Source organism: Pleurodeles waltl, chromosome 1_1 (assembly GCF_031143425.1).
Source record: "Pleurodeles waltl isolate 20211129_DDA chromosome 1_1, aPleWal1.hap1.20221129, whole genome shotgun sequence".
Lineage (NCBI taxonomy): Eukaryota > Metazoa > Chordata > Amphibia > Caudata > Salamandridae > Pleurodeles > Pleurodeles waltl.
Window position 1 is genome coordinate 981,149,741 of NC_090436.1, and position 23,987 is coordinate 981,173,727.

General features: G+C 45.3%; 1 protein-coding gene across 1 annotated transcript in view; it reads left to right on the forward strand.

Moving 5' to 3' along the window:
- HERC5 (HECT and RLD domain containing E3 ubiquitin protein ligase 5) overlaps window positions 1-23,987 on the forward strand; it is a 315,041-nt gene that overhangs the window by 225,155 nt on the left and 65,899 nt on the right. Inside the window, exon 17 of the mRNA XM_069230254.1 lies at window positions 18,203-18,369. Within this exon, the coding sequence (XP_069086355.1) occupies window positions 18,203-18,369 (167 nt within the window). The remainder of the gene's footprint in view (window positions 1-18,202; window positions 18,370-23,987) is intronic.

The window sequence follows — 23,987 nt, forward strand, 5'->3', positions numbered from 1 at the left end:
CTCCCATCCGAGGACGTGTCGCTTTCGCTGCTCTCACCAGCGGTCCCCGTCGTGCTGCTCCCCTCGCCCTCCGGATCACTGGTGCCCTCGGTGTCTGTTCCTGGGCCCACCGGGGCCTTGTGTCCTGCAGCTCCCTCGTGCTCCGATGCCAAATCTCCTCCGCCTGATGATGCTAATGCACACATGCACAAGAAGATGAAGAGAAAGGGTGGGGGGAGAAAAAAGAAGACCAGGTTGAGTGCATGCAATGTCAACACCGTTGGCGGAGAGGACAGACACAGGAGCCTAATGCACTAAGCCGCGCATTCGGGGTACACTACTCAGTACTACTGACTAGGACAACAGGCCAAGAGACGTCAAACGCGCACATGGGAGATGCTGGACCTTCAATGGCTGTACTTGTCACCCTACCGAGGTGGGGGCTGGGGGCACAGGGCCATGCCTAAGGGAGAGGACTACACTACAGAAAGCGCCCTGGCCTAATGTCACCCACAGCCCTCCTACCCCACCCAGACGCCTCCACTGCGCAGAAAGATAGGAGAATGTGCTGATACTCACCCCGTGTGTCTGCTGTGATGTCTTAAAGCGCCCATCCAATTCTGGGTAGGCCACCGCCAGGATCCGGGACATCAGGGGGGTCATGGTGCGACTGGCACCCCTCCTAGGTTGGGAGGCCATCCCCAGCAGTGTTTCTGCGGTCTTCCTTGTTCCGCGGCGGATGTCCTCCCACCTCTTGCGGCAGTGGGTGCCCCGTCTGTTGTGGACCCCCAAGTTCCGGACTTCCTTGGCGATGGCACGCCAAATCTCGATCTTCTGATGGGCGCTGACCTATTTGACATGTACAGGGTGGAAAGGAGGAAATCATCAATGACCTGCATGTTAGATGTGATTGCCCCCCCCCACCAACTTTGCCATATGGCACATGCTCTCATCTGTCGGGCGTTGCACTCCTCATTCGCCCCCCACCCCACCAACTTACATCCACCCCAATCCACACAGGCATAGCCCATTCCATGTGCACCCGGTGTACTCACTTGTTGGTCTGGAGGACCGTAGAGTAGCGCATACTGGGGGAGGACCCCATCCACGAGCTTCTCCAACTCTTCAGACGTGAAGGCAGGGGCCCTTTCCCCAGTCGCAGCAGCCATTGTATCTTCCAGACCGAGGTCACAGCAGCACTTGCAGTATAGGTCCTCTCCTGTGGATGATCAGGTCTCGAGTGATTAAGCAGATAGAAAATGGCGGTCACGCCCGCGGCGGTGCGTACCGCAGCGGTGCGTACCGCGACCGCCGGCGCACTTCGTCATTGGCTCCTGAAACCCATAGGCTTCAATGTTAACCAATGCGGCTTTGCGTTGCGGTCTTCGACCGCCTACCGCCACGGTGTGCCCCGCCAGCGCATTGACCTCACATCCCATTGTCCCACTTCACAGGTCAGGCAGCCGCCATTTCAAGGGCCTACATGGCTTAATTTTGACTGCGACACACAGGCCTAGGCCTTGCATTGCCACACATACACGCCTTTCAACCCATTGCCATTCTTTAACTGTGCAAGCTGTCTGTACGTACCTGTGGTTTGGCTGACTCTGTGCTCCATGTTGTCCTTCCTAGGCACCGTCCGCTGGGACTTGGGATGAGAAGGAAGAATCCTCGCGTGTACCGACCGCTGGTGGACCTGTCGACAATGGAAGAACGCCATATAATACTTCGATACAGACTTGACCGTGCCACTATCCATGAACTGTGTGCCCAGCTGGAGCCAGCCCTGATGTCCCCCATCCGCCAACCCACAGGGATTCCCCCTCTGGTGCAGGTTTTGTCAGTCCTCCATTTTTTGGCAAGTGGGTCATTCCAGACCACAGTGGCCATGTCATCTGGAATGTCTCAGCCTATGTTTTCAAAGATTTTGAGTAGAGTGTTGTCTGCCCTGATAAAACTCATGCGGAGCTACATCATTTTACCAGAGGAGGGTGACTTGCCTACAGTGAAGGGTGATTTCTATGCCCTTGGACATATCCCCAACATCATTGGTGCCATTGATGGGACCCATGTGGCTTTGGTACCCCCAAAAGACGATGAGCAGGTGTACCGAAACAGAAAAAGTTATCATTCGATGAATGTCCAGGTGGTCTGTTTGGCTGACCAGTACATCTCCCATGTAAATGCCAAGTTCCCAGGGTCAGTGCATGACGCGTATGTGATGCGAAATAGCAGCATCCCCTATGTGATGGAGCAGCTACAGAGACAACGTGTGTGGCTAATAGGTGACTCTGGTTACCCCAACCTGCCTTGGCTACTGACCCCAGTAAGGAATCCCCGGACCAGGGCAGAGGAACGGTACAATGAGGCCCATGGGCGAACTAGGAGGATCATCGAAAGGACCTTTGGCCTCCTGAAGGCCAGGTTTAGGTGCCTGCATATGACTGGGGGATCCCTGATGTACTCACCAAAGAAGGTGTGCCACATCATCGTGGCCTGCTGTATGCTTCACAATCTGGCATTGCGACGTCAGGTTCCTTTCCTGCAGGAGGATGGTGCAGATGGTGGTGTTGAAGTAGCTGTGGAGCCTGCGGAGAGTGAAGAGGAGGAAGACTCAGAGGACGACACAGACAACAGGGACAGAGTAATATCACAGTATTTCCAGTAGCACACAGGTAATAATCACCCATGCCATTTTACATTTCCTGAAAGCCTCCTGCATCTCAACTTTGTCGGTTTCCCCCCAGACCTATGAACATGATGTTTGATTTTCCCTTCCCTTTTCTGTGCTGTATGAGCCACTGCGTGACCTCGGCTTGGTTGGCCCATGGACTAATGCTAAGTTACCTCGATATGTGTAATTCACAATGTTCACAATACGTAATTGATATGTAATGTGTCATACATTTGTAAATAAGACAGGCTGAGTCCTGATTGATTTCAGTGCAAAGTGTGATTTATTATTAGTGCATAAATATTGGTAGATGATAGTGAAACAGTGATGGGTGGGGGTGGAGTAATGTCCATGGCGGAGTCCAGTTCTCAGTCTCACAGGTGCATTGTCCATATGCCTGTGGCAGGATGGAGCAGGGGCAGTTCAAGGTTTGACAGGGTGGCAATGTGGGACAGTGGGAGGACTTCAGGGGGTATGTGATGCTGGCGGGGGACTTGACATCCTACTCTGTCGTTTTTTTTTATCTCAGGCTCCTTTTGCGGGGCGGTTGTTGTTCAGCAGGAGGTGGGGTTCTGGTGGGCTGTCGTTATGGTGGGGCCTCCTGTCCACTAGCGCCGGCGGAGGTGGTAGGCTGTTCCTGTTCCTGGCTAGTGACAGGGGCCCTGTGTGATGCCACATGGTCCCGAAACGTGTCCTCTATGCGGTTCAGGGCCTGGACTATGCTCCCCATAGCGGTTGAGATGTTGCTGAGTTGGTCGCTGAACCCCATGTAGCGTTGCTCCTGCTGTGCCTGGATCTCCTGGAACCTGGCCAGTACCGTCGCCATCGTCTCTTGTGAGTGGTGGTAGGCAGCCATGATGGTGGTGAGGGCCTCTTGGAGAGTGGGTTCCCTGGGCCTCTCCTCCCCCCCCTGTCGCACAGCAGCCCTCCGAGTTGCCCTGTTTCCCTGGGCCTCTGTCCCCTGGACGGTGTGCCCACTCCCACTGCCCCCAGGTCCCTGTTGTTGTTGGGTGGGTGGGTTACCCTGGGGGCCCTGTAGTGGTAGACACACCGCTGCTTGACCTGTCCTAGAGACAGAGGCATGGGCCCGCTGGGTGGGAGCTGTGCGGTTGTTCCCAGAGGGGGTTGGGTCTGCAGTGGCCTGTGTCTGGGTGAGGGGAACCGACTGCCCAGAGGTCCCCGATGGTCCGGGCTGGTCGTCAGGTTCCAGGTCGACAGAGCTGCTGTCATCACTAGTGGCCTGTTCCGGGGGTGGGATGGACATTTCTGGTCCCTCCTGACCGGTGTGTTGTCGTTCGGGTCCTGCATGGGGTAAGAGGGTATGGTTATTGTTTCTGTGTGTGCATTAGCTTGCGTTTTATGGGTGCCCTTGTCCCCCAGTGCTGGCATTCCCTTGGGGGAGGTGTTGTGAGGGTGTTTTGTGGGGGGGGGTGATGGGTATGTGCAGTGGTCATGCTTAGGTGATGGGTGTCCATAGTTTGGGGGTGGCATGCAGGGGTTGGTGTTGGGTGGGTTGTGCTGGGGAGACATTCTCAGGGAGGATGTGTGCTGGGGGGTTGGGGGTGAGGGTGGGGGTTAGCATGCTGGGGGGGGGGGTGAAGTGGTTGGCCTTGTACTTACCAGAGTCCATTCCTCCGTGTACTCCAGCGAGGCCATCAGGATGCAGGATGTTGAGTACCTCTTGCTCCCATGTTGTGAATTCGGGTGGAGTGGGTGGGGGTCCCCCGCCAGTCTTCTGCACTGCGAAGTTGTGTCGCGAGACCATCAAGCGCACCTTCCCCCGTATGTCGTTCCATCGTTTGCGGATGTCCTCTCGATTTCTGGGATGCTGTCCCACCGCGTTGACCCTGTCCACGATCCGCTGCCAGAGCTCCGCCTTCCTTGCTATGGTGGTGTGCTGGACCTGTGAGCCGAAGAGCTGGGGTTCCACTCTTATGATCTCCTCCACCATGACCCGGAGTTCTTGGTCCGAAAAGCGTGGGTGCCTTTGTGGTGCCATGGGGTGGTGTGTATGAGGTGTGGGGTGGTGTATGTGATGATGTGTGTGTTGGTGTGTGGTGCTTTGTGCTTCTATGTGGTGTGTGTGATGTTGCGGTGTGCCTCTGTGTGTCTGGCTATCTATTCTCTGATGTGTCTCTCTCTCCTTCGTCTCTGGTTTTTGTTGGTAGGGGTTTGTGGGTGATGTGGGTGTGTGTTTTATATGGTATTGGATGTGTGGGAGTGGTGTGTGTATGTGTTTCAGGTGTGTGCCTTTCAAATTGTCCAATGTGGTAGGGGTTTGTAAAGGTGTGTGTATTTTGACCGCGGCGATGTCTACCGCCAATGGAATACCGCGGTTGAATGACCGCCGCGTCGATTTGCCGGTCATAATGGGATGGGCGTATTTCTGTTGGCGTGGCGGTGGAGGTTTGGTCTTCTCCAGTTTACCGCTGGCCGCTGATGTGGCGGACTGCAGTGGAGGGCGGATTTTCGGAGGTTTTGCAGTTGTGGGTCAGAATGTCCGTGGCGGCTGGCCGCGGCGGTATTGTGGCGGCCTTCTGACCGGCGGTAAGCGGCTTTTACCGCCGAGGTCAGAATGACCCCCAATATCTTTGTTTCAACTACATGTTAATTACAGTGTATGAATACAATTTTATGCTTAAATATAAACCCCCATTCAATTCCCCTTCAATGATTGTGAAATCATTCAAATCTGTATATCACTAAATAATTTCTTTTGCACTACTCTGGCTTGATGACTTCCATCTTGTGCTCTTTGCTCCTTTTGTTTCTTCTGCTCGTTGCTGACACCTTTTTATATCCACCATTTAACTCTTGGTTAAAGCAAATCGGTCCTAACTGTTTTAATGAAAGAGTAACACCAATTATGCCAATGAAAACAATTATTATTAACATTATTATTTTCCAAAGGACACTTCCACTTACATTTCCTAACCATTCAGCAACTAATCTTTGAAAATATTTCTCCACTCTAGCACCTTGTACTTTCAAAGTCTTTGCTTTAAGTGTGATGTTAGTAATATTCATTATATAATTATGAATCTGCTTACTGTTATCAGGCACAAAGGTGGAACATTGCTCCATGCACAACATGTGACAGGCTCCATCTTCCATGATTCTGCGTAACCTTAGCATGTACAGCCATTAGTTCCTTATTAATGTGTATTAGAGCCAATCAATCTACTATTGTGGATATCACTAATCTAATCTACATAATAAACACGGGGAAACACTAAAGCTAAATAGCAGCTTCCCACCCAATGACTTGGGAGTCTAAAATAAGCAGTTTTACCACACATAATACATTTCTTCAAGAATAAGGTAATTCCCAGCCAAACCCACATTAGTAACTAAATAATTGTGTTTACATTTGCTCCATCCTTACCACTTCTCCTGATTCTTTAGTCTGACCTTTCTCACGTATCACACACGTTATTCCCATCTTTTCTTGATCAAGAATAGGGGGCTGATTTATTTGTACTCCAGTGAAATGGGGACAGAGTATCCTCACTGTCATATACGGGTCCACCTGCCCAATTTAAATACGCGCAAACGTTAGGTGTAATCATGGAATAGACTACTCAATTCCTGCCATGAATACAGTAACAGCCATCAGAGGATGACCTCTATGTCCACCCAACTAATTTAGATAGGCAGGCATACAGGTCAGTTTTTGCCTCAAGCAAAACCCTGGCAGCAAGTGGCAGGGAAAACTGTCTAACGGCCTCTTAACCATAGGAGATAACGCCCATTGTGAGGGAGGCATTTTATTTTCAAAAAGAAACTCATGCTATGGGATTTGCTTTTGAAAATTAAACAAAATAAGGTTAACTGACAGCACTGTCATGTGGACAGAGCCCTGCCTCACACTTAAAAAGGCATTGACAGGAACCTCTGGGATGGCAGTTCTTGCCAATGCTTCAGAAATGACTGCAGGCTTGGCAGTTTTTCTAAATTTGCCAGGTTGTAGCTCTGTCAGGGCGAATGACTCCCTCACCCTGATGGAGTAAACTCTGTCTGCCAACCCATAAATCAGTCTTAAGTCTTGGATGCCCCTTGGTATTTACAAACCTTTCTTCCTCTTCATTCTATAATTCAAGGTATCTTGTCTCTTCCCAATTTCCGCCACTTTTCTCATTACTTTCATTAACACCTTCATAAACTCCTTTTCAATCTTATTTAGTTGACATGTAAGCTTATTATTTGTGTTGGTAGTGTGGTTAAATTGTGTAATTGGTTTTGCATACTTTGACATTGTCTACCAACTTTTTATTTCTGTAAAGTAATTCAGAGTACTAATAATAGGCACTTTCTCCAAAGTAACGTTGTTATCCGAAAGAAACATATCAATAATTAATGTGGATAAAGCTGCTCGTAGGTCACACTCTCAGCTGCTGATGAGGTAGGAAAGTACATAAACTGCAGTCACTGACATTCGTGATATTTGAAAGGTCTTCTAACAAACTAAAATATACATTCTTCCTTAAATCGCCTATTGAATTGCGTCTATGAATCATTTTGTTATTTGCATCATTTTTAGTATTCATCAAGGTCTGGTTAATTTTGGTTTTAGGTGAGGCATGTCCAACATAAATGCTAAGTCCCACTATAAACTAACTATGAATATTATAACTACTAGGATTAGCTATAAAAACTTGCAGCAATTTGCCTTGCTATTTGCCATGTATCTTCAACGAAAAATTCTAAAAACAAACTTTGTGGTGCTTTTCTAAAAGGAAATCCTATGATCTTCGACTCGATAGGAACAAAAGGCTTTGCAAAGTTCAAACATTTGGTTCAAATCTCAGTTCAGTACTTCATCATGAAGTTATTTAGGAACGACTGTTTCAGTTTTGATCAGTTCATGCTCATGGACGTTCTTTAAAAAGGATTGGAAAGCCTGTCAAATTGGTGACTTCCTCATTAGATTGTTCAGTTTGTTGGACATGGATCAGACATGACCATTCAGGAGATACATACTTTCTGTTAGTCACTCTTAGTAACTTTGGTCTTTTGGCTGGTCACCATCACTGTCACTTTGTTCTACTTGCTTTTTTTCTTCAACAATTGTTTCTGGTCTTTGTTCTTTCTCTAGTATCCTTTTCCTTTTGCCTACATCGCTTGGCCAACTTTTTTTCTCAATAATGCAAAACATTCAATGTCAGTGGAACATTGTGCACAGATCCTTAAGGAAATAAATGCTAATCTTATTCTGGGAAAGTGACATTATACCTCAAAACATTCTTTACAAAGTTGCATGTGCATGAATTATCTGTATGCAGGTTGAGGCATAAATAAAAAGATGAGTACATGTTGAATAGATGACTGTAAGCAGCATTGCATCAACCATTTGACATTAAGGCCTACATTATCCAGTGGTAGCATAAGAACAGTTTCTTCAACATAATATCTTTGTTTCAACTACATGTTAATTACAGTGTATGAATACAATGTTATGCTTAAATATAAACCCCCATTCAATTCCCCTTCAATGATTGTGAAATCATTCAAATCTGTATATCACTAAATAATTTCTTTTGCACTACAGTTTTCGCTGATTCAGCAGCTTGCTTTTGGATTCTTTCAACTCTGGCTTGATGACTTCCATCTTGTGCTCTTTGCTCCTTTTGTTTCTTCTGCTCGTTTGCTGGCAAATGACGCAGCAATACCAAACTGCTTCAGCAACCTGTCTAAACCTTGGGTTGAACCAATCGTGCTTGAACAACCGAATCATGGCATCCCTCCCAACATGAGCTTGACCATTATAATATCTAGCCATTTGAGACAACAGACTATTAGGCAAAACTAATTGACCCTCTTCTGAAACCCACAATTCATCTTATCGCTGTACACATTTCATTTTGCTCCATGAACTTTTCTCCACCCTACTAACATTATTCTGCAACATTTTCAATTCTTCCAACGTATCAATTACTTTCAATGCAAAACTTGGACATGTTTCATCTTCTTCTGGTAACAGTTCCCACTTATCTTTGAACGTTATACAGTTCAATGCGCAAAACCTTGCGACTTGATCCGCATATACATTTCCCATTGACACGAAGTCCTGAGACTTCAGATGTGCACTGCATTTCACCAAGGCAATCTTTTCAGGCATTTGAATAGCATGCAACAGATCTTTAATTCTCTCACCATTTCTCACTGGTAAACCCGACGAGGTCATGAAACCTCTCTGTGACCACAACTGGCCAAACTCATGGACTATTCCAAATCCATACTGGCTATCCGTATGGATGGTAACCTTCAGCTCAGCAGAAACATGGCACGCTCTAGTAAGGGCTACCAGTTCTGCTACTTGGGCAGAATACACTCCTCGAAGCCAAGAAGCTTCCAGGATACCAGTAATTGTGCACACAGCTTATCCTGCTGTCAGTGTCCATGTATTGTCTCTTAGACAAGTCAGTTACTTCAAGACAATCATGCTCAACGTCTACCGATTTTTCAATTTCAACATTTTCATTTGGAAGTAAGGTTGCTGGGTTCAGCACTGTACATCTTTTCAATGACACATTTGGTGACCCTAGAATACTCATTTCATATCTGGTCAATCTTGCACCAGTCAAATATTGTTTTTTTGTCTTTGTAAGTAGGATCACAATAGAGTGAGGGGCCATTATAGTCAAGGGAAATCCCATCACAATGCCCTCACACTGTGTAAGGCTTTGTCCAACCACTGCAACTGCACTCAAACAACCTGGTAAGGCTGCTGCAACTGGGTCCAAAGTAGCTGAAAAATATGCTACTGGGCGGTTTATACCTCCATTGACCTGCAACAAGACAGACAAAGAACATGCATCACACTCATGACAAAACAATATGAAAGGTTCCGTGTAGTCAGGCATACCCAAAGCCAGAGCCTTGCACAGACTCTCTCTCAATTCAGTAAACACTTTCATTCCAGCCTCAACTAGCACTATGGGATCAGTGACTTCTTTATGAGTCAGCTTCTGCAGTGGTCTTGAAATGACTGAAAAATTGGGAATCCATTGGTGACAATAGCCTACCATCCCAAGAAACATTCTGACATCTCTATGTGTCGTCGGGAGATTCATCTGCAATATGGTAGTAACCCTTTCTCTGGATATCTTTCTTGTTCCCTTCTCAATCTGGTGACCCACATATTAGACTTCTTTCTGACAGTATTGAAATTTAAGTGGGGACACCCTATGACCATTCTTTCCCAAATTGTTCAGCAAGGTAATCGTGTCATAGTTACACTCATCCCTTGTTTTGGATGCAACCAGCAAGTCATCAATGTACTGTACCAAGGTCAATTGGAAAGGCAATTCCTACGGCTCCAAATTCCTTTTCAAGATCTGATTGAATATGGAAGCTGACTCTGAAAACCCTTGAGGAATTCGACACCAACAGTAAACTCGGTCCAAAAATTTGAAACAAAAGAGAAATTGGCTGTCCTCATGAAGAGGCACAGAAAAGAAGGTTTGCGACAAGTCAATGACAGTAAACCACTCACATGGAATCTGAAACATTATCACAGCTGGATTTGGCACCACGGGACAACATTTGACCACAATGTCATTTATTTTTCGCAGATCTTGGACAATTCGAACTTTCCCACAGGGCTTTTGCAAACCCGTTATCGGTGAATTACATGGGCTGCTGAATACTTCCTTCAAAACCCCTTGTTTCACAAAGTCTGCAATTATTTGGGCGACTTTCATAAGGACATCTTGTGGCATGTAGTACTGGGGAATTTGAGGAAAAATTGCATTCAGCTTTACAGTAACTTTTACTGGCTCAACTCCCTTTATCAGACTTATGTCTTTTCCTGTCAGATCGCACACCTTTTCTTTTACCGTTCCCTGCAAGTCAGGATGAAGCTCCTTCACTGTGAATACTGGAAAAAAATCAATCAGAGGTAATTCCTCATTTGTGGCCTCACACTCTGTCTCTGGGGTTTGGTCATCTTCATCATCGCTATTCATCTGAATCTCAATTCATTCATTTGAACAATTAATTGAGCATCTTGATTTTACACAGCAAGTCTCTTCCCAGTAGAGATACTTGACATGAATCACAAACTACAAATTTGTGCAATCCCTGGAAGTTGTCGATTTTAACCTGAACCGGTTCCGTAATTGGGTTGGTCAAATACTGATTTGCTACTCCTACAATCTGAACTGTTTTACCTGAAAGGGGCAAATTCGGAACCTCAACTGATCTTACTGTAGAGCGTGTAGCTCCCGTGTCAACCAAGAACGAAACTTGGTGACCCATAACTTTTCTCTTCACATAGGAACCTTTCTGATCCACTTCTAAAGAAGCTACAAGCACACATTCCTCCACATCCGAACTCTAGCTCACCCAATCATCATTTATTCCAGTCTCACTGTGTAATGGGAATTGGTGTACTGTGTTGTCACTTTGATTAACCTTCTGACCTGTGACCTGTTGAGAAAGCATCACTTGCTGCTGTTCCATTGGGGCTTGAGGCATCTGAATTTGTTGTCTAGGTACCATGGGAAGCTGCTGCTGCATTGGCTGCAACTTTGTCATTTGTACACGTGGTATTTGCACCTGCTGCATTATTTGAAAATTCTGCACTAAATTTGGATTAGGACCTCTCATTTTCGGTCCTCTCATGTTCTGGAATGAATTGACATCATTAGTTTGCTGAACAACACATTCCTGCCCCATCAATGGACACTCCTGTTTCCAATGTCCGACGGCTCCACCTGCGTGACAAGGCAATAATTGCTTCATTCCCTGCACATCATTCCAAACCACTACAGTACCCAAGTCAGGACCACCATTCACATTATCTCTGCGAACCTCTACCTATCATCTGGGGCTGAAGCATCATGTTTCCCTGCTGCTTCTGTGGTAACTGTTGTGGAAAGTTTCCTTGCATGCCTGTCTGAGCAGCTTTAATCTGCATCACCATTGCCTTTTTTTCAGCTTTCTCTGCTTCAACTCAATTTCATCACTACCGTATTTTGTATACTGCAACACCTCATCAATCGGGTTGGCTTGCCAGCAAATCAAATGTCTCTTAGTCATCTGGCTGATTTCAGGTCTCAATCCTTCCACAAATCTGAACACAAAATGAATCATGTCGTTCACCTCAATTGTCTCCGTACCACTGTAATGCTTGAACGCCTGTAACAATCTCTCATAATACGCATGTATCGACTCCTTTGCTTCCTGGGCTGTCCTGTCAATTCTCTGCCAATCAATATTCTTGGGCGAAATTCTCATTTTCAAAAATTCAATCACTTTATAGTAATATTTCATTACCTCAGGAGACAGAGCACCCGTACTTTTATCCCTCTCTGGTTCTCTTGTTGTCCAGTCTACACTCCTGTTACACTCTATCCATAGATCGGCTGGGACTACTATCTCTAGTAAGGTGTTCAAGTCCTCCCACAGGCACTTTGCAAGTTTTACAAACTTGTCTGTCTGCTGGTACCACTCTACTGGCTTCTCTCTCAATTTTGGGTAATCATTTGCAAATGATACAATATCACTTCTGCTCCAGGGGACATGAACAAAATTCCCCCCGTGATCTCCCTCATTGGTAAGATCTTTACCGGATCCTTGTACTGCTGCACATTTGCAGTCAGCTCCACAGAATCCCTTTTCCTTTTGTCCCTTTTCTTCACCCATATGCCTTCCCATTTGTCTAATGCTCCCCAGGTCTGGGCACTTTGAAGTAATTCCCTAAGGTGTGCCTTCATTCCGGCAGATCTCATGTGTTCAAAATCTTTAGTCTTGAAATCTAACCTGTAGTTCCTGTTGAAATGCTTTGTTTTCTCTATTTCTATGCCGTACTTCTCTGCCAGGTCTGCTAGCTTCGGATGCACATTGCTCACTTCCTTTGTAACCTTTGGGCACAGATATCTCAACTCTGCTTCTGTGTAGGATTCTAACCTGTTCACACCCATAGTTCCCTCAATGAGCTCACCCACTTCCATTCTTAACCTAGCATAATTCAAATACTCCTCTCCCTTCTGAGCATTTTGCAGGGTATTCAGTTCCTCTAACCATTCAGTCAACTGCTGAGCAGTCAAACCTTGCAACAATATGTTTCTGGCTTGGACAGGTGTTACCTGCTGTGCAACTGAATATGGGGTCTGCGGTGTCAGTAATTTCAAGCTCTGGCTAATGTTTGACCCTACCATAGTATCTGGAAGTACTCCGGAGGGACTAAGGTCTAACAAGGACCTTGATCCATCAAATTTCTGTCCCACAGGAGAGACTACTCAAGTGTTCTTGTCATATCCTCTCCCCATTGCATTCTGTGTCATGACGCCCTGTTCACATACACTGGGTTTCTTCTGTGCAAAAAGGGTATGGCTGGACCAACAGTAATAGGTAGAGATACAGTATCTGGGGTTGTTCTGGCGCCTAAGTTCTGTGGGAGAGTAACTCCCATTTTCTGATTCATCATTGAAGACATATCTGACTGTGTCCCTGTTACTGGAGTGAATCTTGGCATAACTTGTGGCTGCACTTGGGGCAGTAAAAGTGGAGTTGGTTCTGTCTGAACCAACATCGGTCTCGGGAAAACCTGTTCCGTAGGTACCATTAAGTTTGTAGCTGTTTCCAAAATGGGTACAACAGGGTAAATTCTCTGGACATTTGTCTGTGGCACCTGATTCTGTACTACTGGAGTAACGGGTGCATTAAGACTAATTTGTATTGTACTCTGAGTCAGGCTAGTATTAACCTGCACCAGACTTACTGTCCCATTAACCTGTGTCGGGCTGAAGGATCAGGACTGGTGCTTCGACAACTCTCATGTGCTTCATGTGGTGAAGGAAGATTTCACAATAACTAAAATAAATTCATCATCATCTGATTCTTCCTCCACTGATGAAGACTTCCTACCCTCCCTACTTTCAGACGGGCTTCTGTTAGTCTTTCTAGTAGCTTTCCTTCCTTCCTTCTCATTGTCCTGCGTAATTGCTAGAAACAACTTAATTCCTTGCAAAGTCTCAGTTTTCCAAATCCTCTGAGCATTGTCCCACCTAGCTTCTGTTAACGTCTTTTCTGCCTTTCTCATTCTCCTCTCAAATTTCTGTTGCTGTTGCTGTCTGGCTACTAGCTCCCAGATCGCTAATGCTTCAAACTGTACTGGTCTCAGAGAGGGTTTTGATTCATATAGCACCATCCTTAAATGCTCAAGAACCCTCAAGTTGAAAGTTACTTTTGTAGGAAATGCTAAGTTTCCATCTTTCTCTGTCACTTTGCACCATTGCTTTAGCCAAAGATATGGTGTGATACACTTCTCTTCCATTACAATGTAAGCTGGTGTACCTTCTGGCGGTGTAGCCTCATCTATACTCATTGTAATGTAAGTATCTCCACTTAAAGCATTCTTTAAAGCCTTGAAAAATGTCATCTTTTCAATCTTTTTTATTTATTTAAATATTTATAGAGCACGTGGCTACCCGAAGGCCTCCCAGCGCTGATGCAGGACCAATTAAACCCACAAGGCTGAGAGACTATAGAGGAAAAAGAAAAGTCTTAAACTTTTTATGAAAAAAATGTTCTGAGTTCTCTAGGCAAAGTTCCAGTGGAAGAGAGTTCCATAACTTACCTGCCTTAAAGGCAAAAGACCTGCCTCCCCATCTCGCTTTCTTAACACGATGTGTATGAATCTGGGAAGCTGATGAAGATCTAAGTGATCTTTGGGGAGTATAGGTGGTTATAATCCACCTAAGAAAGGCCGGCCCTTTATTATGAAGTGCCCAGTGAATGAAACAGGCAGCTTTAAATGTAATACGCTGTTCAATGGGAAGCCAATGGAGAGAGGCCACAGGGGATTTAGCAGAGTGGTGTCTGGGAGTGCCCATTAAAAGGCGGGAAGCAGCATTTGTGCCACCTGCGGTCTCTTTCGGACAAATTTAGGAGAGCTCATAAATAAAATATTCCCGTAGTCCAGGCAAGACAGTATTAGAGCCTGAACAATAAGCCTTTTAGCTAGAAAGGGAAAGAATGTAAAATTCAAAATCAAAATCAAATCAGGAAGTCACTTTTAATCCCAGAATTCTCTCCACCTACTTTTTCAACCAATTGCGCCTCACGGACAGCTGCCAATCCATGCGCAACCCTTCTCACTAACCAACCTATCCCAGCGTGGCTCTAATGACATCACACTCACACGTACTGCGGCTGACAAAGTCTTACGGCTTGTCCTCCCAAACTCCGATTCACAAAAAACGAATGCAAAAACTGTGAGCACTAACCCAAAACAAAAAAACAAATCTGCTGGTTTACTACAGGAAAGGTAACACAATCCCTGATGGCTCTTGCCGCACTTACAGCTAATCCTTCCTTCTCAGTTTCCCAGATTCACAAGCAAAATTTGACCCGCAAATATTACTCTCAACTGATAAGTGTGTCTGTCCTGGTGCACAAAGGACTCGCCAGAATTCAGTCGAAATTCTCTTTCACTCACTTTGACTCACACTCTGACTTGTCGACCACACCCGATCGACCTATTAAGCCAAGAACATCCTCAAACAACCATTGGCAGGCTCCAAGATTCTGGGAACGTCATTTCAGGACTTAGGGAAACATTTATCTCCAATTTGTATCATTGAAAAATAAATCCACATCTCAGTAACAATGAACTCTCAAAGGACCAAATCATGAAGCTACTACCATCTCTGTTGATCTTTATCTTTCTGTGAACACTTGTGATACTTTATTAAGGAGACAAACCTGTACCCGACATCTATGATGGGTTCTTAAGGAGACAAAACCGTACCGGACATCTATGATGGGCTCTTAAGGAGACGAACCCTCAGTCTGCTACCACGTCTGTTAGTGCATCAGACCTTAATAAGTAAACTTACAATAGGCCCATGAACCTTTTGACTCGCATTTAACATGTTCCCACCATAACTCCAGTACATGTAGATCGATAATAATTAATCAATTACAATAATATTCAATTTTAATCAATAACACTAGTAGTCAATTGGAGTCAGTTATTGACACACTCCACGACCTTTCAGTCATGAATAACCACACCCTTCAGTAAAAGTTAGAATATTTAGGCCGTATTTATACTTTTTGACGCTAAACTGCGCTAACACAGTTTAGCGTCAAAAAGTTTAGCGCCGGCTAACGCCATTCTGAAGCGCCATGCGGGCGCCGTATTTATTGAATGGCGTTTGCCGGCGCTAGCAGACCGGCGCTGCCTGGTGTGCGTGGAAAAAACCACGTACACCAGGCAGCGCCGGCGTAGGGAAAAATGGCGTTAGGGCGTCTTAAAATGGTGCAAGTCAGGTTGACGCAAAAAAATCGCCTCCACCCGATTTGCGCCATTTTTAACGACGCCCAGACGCCATTTACATGACTCCTGTCTTAGTAAAGACAGGAGTCATGCCCAATGGCCATGCCCAGGGGACTTATGTCCCCTGGGCATGGTCATTGGGCATTGTGGCATGTAGGGGGGCACAAATCAGGCCCCCCTATGCCAAAAAAAATTATTAAAAAAAAATATATATATACTTACCTGAACTTACCTGAATGTCCCTGGGATGGGTCCCTCCATCCTTGGGTGTCCTCCTGGGGTGGGCAAGGGTGGCAGGGGGGGTCCCTGGGGGCATGGGAGTGCAGCTGTGGGCTCATTTTGAGCCCACAGGTCCCTTAACGCCTGCCCTGACCCAGGCGTTAAAAAGAGGCGCAAATGCGGGGTTTTTTGCCCCGCCCACTCCCGGGCGTGATTTTTGCCCGGGAATATAAATACGACGCATTTGCGGCGCAGTCATTTTTTTAGACGGGAACGCCTACCTTGCATCTCATTAACGCAAGGAAGGCGTTCACGCAAAAAAATTACGCTCTTTCCTCCTACTTTGGCGCTAGACGCGTCTAACGCCAAAGTATAAATATGGCGTTAGTTTTGCGCCGAATTTGCGTTGAAAAAAACGACGCAAATTTGGCGCAAACGGAGTATAAATATGCCCCTTATTTCCCTATACTAACAATGCTAATGTCACATAAAATAATCTCAAAATCAAATGATAAACATACAGAAACAACACTGGCTGTCCAAAGCGGCAAAATACGCTAAATCCAATCAAAGCTTGAACCACTATACATTCTAAAGTTACAGTGCAAATTAATAACAAGAACAATTGAGCAAACGATATCACATACATTTAGATTCAGCAAAGGAAAGACATCAAACGTTACTCCATATAACAGACTTTCATTAGTGAGGATCCTTATGTAACACCAGATTAGCATCAGCATGTTGGGCTTCATGCAGAATAATTTAGTCAACACAAATTTAGAAAACATCTAACTATGGCTCTATCTAAATAGTACAGTTGGTACCTTAAAAGAAAAAGCAAATAGTATTAAGAAACTCATCAGTAACAGTGTACCTCTCCTCAAATGGATCAAGACGATCTAGAAAGTAATGGCAGTGGCAAAAGCACAATGGCAAATGCTGGTTTCTTCTCAGTGCAGTCCGGCTAAGTTAGATTTCCTAAAACTACTTCCCAAGTCCCTATTGGTCAAGGGATCGCATGTTCACACTTTGTCCAATAAAACGAAAACATCAAATCTGTAATTTCTACTAGTACACAGTTCACATGTCGCTGATTAGCTTCTTTTGTAATGTCCTCAGCGTCCGGCTCCTCAGGTAACAATTTTGTTGCAGCTTATACTCAAGTCAGTGTCTCCATTGTTCGCCTCCTGAGAAAGTCAGTCTTACACACAGTACACTCATAATGCTACATTTAGCAAGAACAGCATCTTCTAGCAAACGGTTCTCATGAAAAAGACTTTTAGCTACGAGCTCATTTGGTCAGCCAGTAGAAAACTACAATTTAATTCTCTAAGCAAACGTTTTATTAATCAGTTTAGAAATACATTTTGGCATGAGGCCGTGCAACTAGGCCAGGACCTCCGTTAAGTTAAGGGCTATGATTAATAAAGCTAATACATAATGCATAACCTTCAATATGACATATTACAACATCAATCAAACATAAGCTCCATGTTTCATATTAATAAGCCATTAATGAGTATACCTCATGAACATTGGCGACCACTCACATGGACACATTTTCAAATGTGTGCATTATTTTTCTCTATATTATTACATTCTCTACACAAATTCATTACTCAGAATACTTGAATATCCATTGTTATTAAAACACCTGCTTTAGCAGTCTGCAGGTTTTTGTTTCTCCTTCCAAGGGTTACCAAAATGTGTCCCTCTTTTCAAGGACTGTGAAAAGTTTAATTTGACGTAAGAGTTTGAATTTTCTGGGAAGGCGAAGGCAGTGCAGGCCTATTGAGGAAATACATTTTTTGTCATTACAAGCTGCAAAATAAAACATTAATATTAGAAATAATTCAGCTACATTGTCAGATCTTCAATGTACATAGTTATGCACTGTAAGGTATTGAAGGAAAAAGCTATAACGTCTCATTTTAGTTCAAAACTGAAAGAAAGCCCTTAGGTGGATCACTTGTTACTTGTGTACTCTGAGGCTTTTCCACACCTTGTTTATGTACAGTAAATGCACTATTTCTTTCCAGCCTTCATTTGAGCCAAAACATTACTTCCTTTTTGGGAATCAGTGTGGGCAGACGATATCTTACTGCCCCAGTATATATCTGCCATTTCCATTGGCTCTCTTCAGGAAACTGCTAGACCAGCAACCCACATTGGCAGATCTGAAGGAGCTCGACCCTGTTAGAGGAAGGTAAGTATTGACGGCAGTGAATCATTGTGCATGTGCATTGTGAACTAAAATGAAAAGAGTCATCATTTTTACAGATCATTATTGTATTATTGCAGGACGATGGAGCATGTTTCTTTCATTCCACAATAAGCAACTGATCCACATGACATGTAATTCCAATGATTATACAACTTTATGAGACAATGTTAGGGCAAGCTGCAGTATGAGCCTGGAAGTCTTAATCTGCTATCAGTTTTGATGTATCGACCGCCTCTGATTTCTGAGATTGACATCTTGGTCTCCCTCGTGCACCACACTAGTGGTATATAGAGATGAGAGAGGTAGATGCAGCTATATCTCCATGTTGTTGTCACTTTTTCTCTTCAAGGCAGAGAAACTATCACCTCTGTACTGAAATATTCACAGTATCATTATTTAACTGCATATTGTTCTTACAAGTGTACATTTTTATAGGTTTTTCTTTTTGTGTATGTGAGAAAATCGCTCTTTTTGCATTGGCACCCTCATTATTTGCTGGCTGGTGTTGCTGGTTTCTGAACTCTTGGACATTAGTACTGTGTGCTCTGAAAAATGGATGTCAGCCTCACTGATATATGCCAAGGGCCCCAGCCTTATTCTTTGCGTTTCCTTATCAACCCTATCTCCTTCCTCGGATGTGCCTAGGCCCCACTGACCAGTGACCTTTTCATAATCATAATCAAAGGACCCTTCTGAAGTGCACAAGAAAGCCTGGCTCCCTCTTCCGCCAGAGTGTGTGCCCCACCCTTTTCTCAGGACTGCAGGCAATCCACATGTCGGTCTAAGATGGCTCCTCAACATTCACATGCCTCTTCAAAGACCTGGGATTCCAATATGGAACAAAGAGGTCTCCATTTACTGTACCATAAAGAGATATACATGCATCACAGCACACACACGCAATTACACATGTTCTGTAAGTGCTACATACTAACTTGAAGTAGGCCAAGGGTGCATTAAGCACACACCAGTGGAGCATTACATGAGTGAGTTGGTTGGCATACTCCAGTGACACAGGCCAATCAATCAGTATTTGTAAATCACTACTTATCACTCTTGAGGGTATCCAAGTGCTGTGCTGTGCAGTCAGTCGAAGAGTCAGGTCTTGAGTCCCTTCCTGAAGTGGGTCAGTGAGTGTGAGGTGTGGAGTTTGAGGGGAAGGGTGTTCCAGTGTTTGGTGGTGAGGAGGGAGAAGGAGTGTCCTCTGGTGCGGCAGCGGCAGTTGCGTGGTACCTGTGCAAGTTTGAGGTTCCTGGGCGGTAGGTGGAAATTCTGGAAGTGGTTCATGTAGGTGGGTCCTTGGCCGTGAAGCGCTTTGTAGGTGTGGGTCAGGAGCTCAAATTGGCATCTTTTCTGGATGGGGAGCCAGTGGAGGTATCTCAGATTATGGTGATGTGGGTCCTCTTTGGCAGGTTGAGGATTAGTCTGGCTGCTGCATTCTAGATTGTCTGGAGTCTCCTCGTGGGTTCGGTGGTGATGCCTGCATAGAGTGATTGCCGTAGTCGAGTCGGCTGGTGATGACGGCCTGCATCACAGTTTTCCTGGTGTTGACGGTGAGCCAGTTGAAGAATTAGCAGAGCATGCAGATAGTGTGGAAGCAGGATGAGGAAACAGCAATGACCTGATGTTTCATTGAGAGTTAGCTGTCCAGGATGATGCCAAGGTTGCGGGTGTGGTCTTTCAGAGAGGGGATGGGTCCGAGTTCCACTGGCCACCAGGAGCTGTTTCAGTGGGATCTGTGTCTGCCGAAGATCAATACTTCAGTTTTGTCTATGTTGAGCTTCAGGCGGCAGTTATACATCCATGCTGAGATGTTCTTCATACAGTTGTGGAAAGTTGGTTTTCGTCATGGTGGGGTCCACTGAGAGCGAAAAGACGAACTGTGTGTCGTCAGTATAGGAGACGATGTTGATGTTGTGGGCTCTGACGATGTCTGCAAGTGGTGTCATGTAGATGTTAAAGAGAGCTGGGCTGAGGGATGAGCTTTGAGGGACGCCGCAGATGGTACTCTTGGGTTCAGAGGTGAAGGGAGGAAGACAGATTCTCTGGGTGTGCCCCGTGAGAAAGGAAATCATCCATTTGTTTGCACGGTTTGTGATTCTGATGTGGCGTATTTGCTTGAGGAGTGTGTGGTGGTAGACGGTGTTGAAGGCTGTGGAAAGGTTGAGTAGGATGAGGACAGCTTGTTCTCCTCTATCTAGTAAGGTGCAGATGTCTGCTGTGGTCATCAGGGATGCTTCATATAAAAGGGCCTGTTCACTCTACTGATCAGGTATGCTGCTGCAATTGCTCTCATGCTATTTAACTCTGGCCAAGGTCAGTAGCCCTTTACTACTTCCAAGGTAACGCTTTGTGCGTCCTTCCTGGTTGAGCAAGACCACGGTCCGTTTGAATGGTATCTGGGTTAGCCAGTTGCCATAGCTACAAAGTTGTCATAGCATTGTAAGCATTCTGGAATTCTGATATACAGGCAGTTGTAAGAGATCTGTGCTGTGAGCAAATGTTATTTCTTGCTCTCCTATTAAACCTGAATTTAACTTCAATCTGCCTTACATGGTTACTACTAATTGGTGACAAGACGTAGATCTTACCTGTGTGCTACTGTATTCTCATTCTGGATTTCTGCAGCGGCCATTTGTAGAGTTGCTGTGGCACCTGAAGTCGTCTCATGAGGTTCTGTGGAGGTGATTTGGACCAGTGTTGCATGCCCAGCAGTGGTAAATCTCCAGTTCTCTGTTAGGTTTCCCCAGGATTTGGATGGTTGTTCCAGGAGGACAGCAAACTATCCATTGGTGTTTTTTACATGTGAGCTGACAGCACGAGTTTGAGTGCAAGCTGTGGACATAATATTGTGTGCCTCTCAGTGCGTTAGCAGTTGTCCTGAGTTACCAGTTTAGCTCCACGCAATGTCACATTGCTTAGAGGAGATTGTTGATTGGCTTGTAGTGTGCTGAGGATTCGTCGGTGTCGTGCTACATTACCCTATGTTGCACTCACCTTTGATTGCACCGAGATTGTTATTCTACCTGCAACCTTTTAGTGGTGACATGCCCACCTTGAAATAACAGTGTTTCTGACTGTTGCATTGTGGGGACCACCTCAATGGTGACTCACACACTAGGCAATACATGTGCATGACACTCACATCTTACAGCTGGTTAATTGGTTGTGTGGGTGTCTTAATGGTGACACACACTCAGGAAATTAAAGTGCATGCTCTTCACAATATCCACCTTACAGTGAGTCGCACTCTAGACTCTTTATTTGATGAGTTCATTTCTCCTCATGTTTTATGGTGATGTGCATATCTAACTTCTGAGGTACTGTTGCTTTATTCTGACTTGCTCTACCTATACTTTTGTGACTAAGGTGGTGTGGGAAAAGATATTGTTAAATGTGCTGGGCAACAATTTGGAGACTACAGATATACATCCGGTTATGTTCACAGGAGAAAGGACTCCCATGTTAGGATACAGAACATTGAGTTTTGAGTTCAAGTGAAGTAAAATTGTTGGAAAATTGTATGTTGCAGAATTAGGTCCTTCAGTTCTTGGTTGGCTTGATTAAAGAGATCTATTTATCACTCTAGATCCAAATTGTAAGAATGAAATGTTGCTAGAAAACTCTGAATTGGATTAGGTAGAGAGGTTAAGGGGGGGCTTTCCTGGCAGTTTTTCGGGTACAGTGGGGAAATTAAAAGGGTTTGTGGACAAGTTTGTACTCAAAGACATGGCTAAACCAGTATTTCTCAAAGCTAGAAACATCCCTTTGAGTGTTAAAGATGAATTTGCCAAGGAGTTGGAAGAGTTGGAAAAGAAGGGCATCATAAAAAAGACTGGGGGACATATTTATAATCCCCTGGAGCCACCTTGCGTCACATTAACGTCATTATTTTTTACGTTAATGTGGCCCAGCAAGGCCGAAATCCCTGCGCTGTATTTACAGAGTGGTGCCATGCATGCATGGCGCCATTCTGTAATGAGGGCATTCCCCCATTAAGGGGGCCGATAAAATGGCGCAAGGAAATCTATTAGATTTCCTTGTACCATTTTTAACAGCACTTTTAACGCCTGCTCAGAGCATCTGAATTTCTACATCGGAGTAGGCTTACCGCCCTTCGGGACGTCAGCGCCCGTCTCAAGCCTACTCCTCCATGTGGTGTCGGGCTATGCAGTGCTGATGACACGGACTCCATTTCGGTTTTACCCTCGATGCCATCCGAAAATCCCACACACCGACCAACACCTGGTGTGTAACTTGTGCTTTTCCCCGTACCATAGAGAAGAAACCTGAGACTCCTGTAGGTCTTTTTGATCCAAAAAGACCCTCCAGGACCGAAGAGCGCATCGATTGGAGACTGCATCGAAGACACCGGACGACACTCCTGATATTTTTGGGGAAGAGCATGCTCAAGAGGAGGTCAAACAGGAGGAGGCCTTCTCCATAGAAGATTCGGAGTTGGTTGCTCAATCTGACATCGAAAGTCAGCCTCTCACCTCAGCACAACCCAAGAGTATATCAGCCCGACCTCCCATACAAAGACTTTGAAAAAGCCCGACAAACAGGTTGTTGGTCCACCACTGCCTTCATGCAATGGTCGGATCCAAAAGTTACCTTCGGCTGCCCCGTCTTCCGGCTTGGCACTGAAAATAGCCAAGACTAAGCCATCTACGGGTTCGACCTCTGGCTCAGCAGCATCTCACTCAGTCTCGGGATCGAGTCGGCCCTTCAATCCAACCATTTCGGGTCCAAGTAAGAAGCCTTCCACATCTGCTTCAGAGTCGGCAGCTTCGAGTCGACACAAGGTTTCCACTCCGAAAAATTCGAAACCAAAGATTTTGTCTTCCAGAGACTCGACTCAGTTCTCGGAATCAGCTTCACCAGTGGAGCCAACCCTCAAAATAATGGACACTCGCCAGCTCCATATCCAAAAGGGAACAGGAAAAATAATTGCTTCTCCCCCTGTCCCAATTAAGAGGAAACTTACTTTCAAGAGACCTTGGACACCACTCCGCCACCTAAAAAGGTCTCAAAGGATAAAGCTCCAGTTTCACCCCAGCCTTCCCAGCCACACTATCCTGTGCTTCCTCCTACTCCACCATCTCCCCAATCTCCTCCACCTATTGGTGTGCCACAATTTTCTCCATAAGGTTCACAACCATCTCAGGGAGATGATTTAGGGGACATTTCACAGGATATTGACCCATGGGATTCAAACGATCCAGATCTCATGTTACCAAATTACCCTGATTTATATCTTTCACACCCTTTGCCTCCTGAAGATGCAACTTCATATCAGGAGGTCATACCACAGGGAGCTGCGTATCACAACGTACAAATGCACACTGAATCTATTGAAGAGGATTTATCTTCGATACACTGACTACCACCCTTAAAGAAAGTCTGTTTTTGCCTATGTTACCAGATATGCTTAGACATGCCGCAGACACTTTTTAAAGAACCAGTTAGGTTAAGAGTCGCTACCCCAAGGGTCGATAAAAAATATAAGGCAGCACCTACAGACCCTGTATTTATCTGGTCACAAATAACCCCTGCCTCTATACTCGTCAACAAGGCACAGAAACGTGCTATCAGCCAAT